Here is a 1,946-nt window from a genome sequence, read left to right on the forward strand (position 1 = left end):
AAATTTAAATTTGAAATGTTCTTAGGTTGATTAATATATGTACACAATACTTCTAGAGTAAAATATGAGCATCATGAGCATCCCCTATTATATAATATTATTATATTCATAATTTTTTTGGACCACTCTAATGTACATGTGTATAGATCTAATTTACAAAAGTAAGAAAATTTTCAATTCTACATAAATAAGTAGCTTTCTTTTTGTAGAAATTAAATAAGGTAAATTAGCATCACCTTCTTTAACTTTATTCCAACCCCAGTGAACACTAGGGTGGTCCAAAACACATAAGTAAAGTCGGAATTTTAATGCTCTTACCTCCTAGGAGCGCTTTGAGTGCTTTTTCGGTATAGAAAAAAGCCTAGGGGTGAGATCATTAAAATTCTGAATTTTCCGTTTCTACTATGCAATTTTCGACCACCCTAGTGAACACATAAAGCTAAGGGGGAACAGAGCAAAGGAATAGTATATGTAATCAAATTAAATTGCCGGCAATTTTTCATTGTACGACACTTATGCGTACATATTTACATACATAGTATAGTACATGCATGTATAAATCAAATATACGAATGTAATTAATTGCACTGGAACTTATCTGTGCTTAGATATTTAAAAGCTTTACACAAATCATTCATGCAAGCGATACAGAGCACCAAATGTGAAACGCTGGTGAAAACTTTTAGTTTGTTCGTAACAATTCTGGTGCTTACAACAGTGAGACAATTTTTGATTAGTTACATTAGCGCATTCTTTGAGAATATACAGAACTCAGATCAAAATAAAGACGAATGCAAAAATGCCCACCGAAGTAGAGGACAAAGAAAAATTCAATGCCGACGAACTGAAAGCGCCGGAATGGATAAACGACGATTTTTTTCTAAAAGTCTTGTCGAACTGTGAGGGGAAAACAAGCGAAGTGAAAATTAAAGACGTAAAAATTTCGCCAGCTTCCATGAAAGGCGATCACTATGCGAGTGTAATGTTTCGCGCGCAGCTGCAATACGAATTGGATGGCGAGTGCAAGGCGAGGTCAGTGATCTTGAAGACAATGCCCGAAACGGAGGGCCACAAGAAAGAAATGCTTGGCAAAACAGATATTTTCGAAAAGGAGATTGCCATGTACACAGAAGTGATGCCACGATTTGAGAAAGTTTTGCGCGACATCGGCGATGATACTAAGCTCAAAGCGCCGTAAGTACATTTTGGTGAGCAAATTAAATTATATTTTTTTTTTGATTAAGTTTGGTTTGATATTTACACTTGCAGTTGCTTATATTACTCTTTAGAGCCGAAGCAAGTGATTGTTTTCGGAGACCTTGTCCCCGCTGGCTATGAGGTGGTGCGAGATCGCCCATTAACCGAAGATGAAGTAAAGGCAGCCTATGCCAAATTGGCGAAATGGCATGCCATAAGCTACAAAATCAATTTGGAGGTTAGTTAAGAAAAATTGAATATATACATATGTATGTGTATTAGACCGTACCACCTTACATGCACACGAAAAAAGGTCGCGTACATCCCCGACTCTGAAGTATTTTTGCAAAGTAATCTCGAATAAAAGTTTTATTTTGTCTTTGGCCGGACTTAGTGGTCGCCTTTTCTAATTTTTTTCTGTGACACCTACATTCAGCAATAAAAATTTTTTCTTTAAATAGTTCTACTGGAATTACTAAAATACTTCTTAGCAAAAGTATAATAATTTTTGGCGAGCTTTAATTCGCTTACATTAAGGTGGTGGAAATCGAGATATAGTGGATAATTACTGCAACGGTATAATTTTGGTCAATGAATTTTGGAACAAAGAAAGGCCCGTAATGCCGAAGATATGACGAAAAATGTAAAAAAATGCCTTGTTAAAATACTTTGGACTCAGCGGTGTACGGCGAAATTTTTTTCTGGTACGTTCAATATTTGGTTACGAATCTTCCTGCAGGATCCGCATT

The 1,946-nt window shown here is 35.9% G+C and overlaps 1 protein-coding gene across 1 annotated transcript; it reads left to right on the forward strand.

Moving 5' to 3' along the window:
• Window positions 1–758: 758 nt before the first annotated feature.
• On the forward strand, window positions 759–1,634 carry LOC108354387 (uncharacterized). Its single transcript, XM_017605577.1, has 2 exons — window positions 759–1,194; window positions 1,270–1,634. Exons 1-2 carry the CDS (start codon window positions 800–802, stop codon window positions 1,442–1,444), a joined length of 570 nt encoding a protein of 189 aa, XP_017461066.1. The 5' UTR covers window positions 759–799; the 3' UTR covers window positions 1,445–1,634.
• The last annotated feature ends 312 nt before the right edge of the window (window positions 1,635–1,946 follow it).

Source organism: Rhagoletis zephyria, unplaced genomic scaffold (assembly GCF_001687245.7).
Source record: "Rhagoletis zephyria isolate East Lansing unplaced genomic scaffold, Rhagoletis_zephyria_1.1 Rzeph_scaffold_35435, whole genome shotgun sequence".
Lineage (NCBI taxonomy): Eukaryota > Metazoa > Arthropoda > Insecta > Diptera > Tephritidae > Rhagoletis > Rhagoletis zephyria.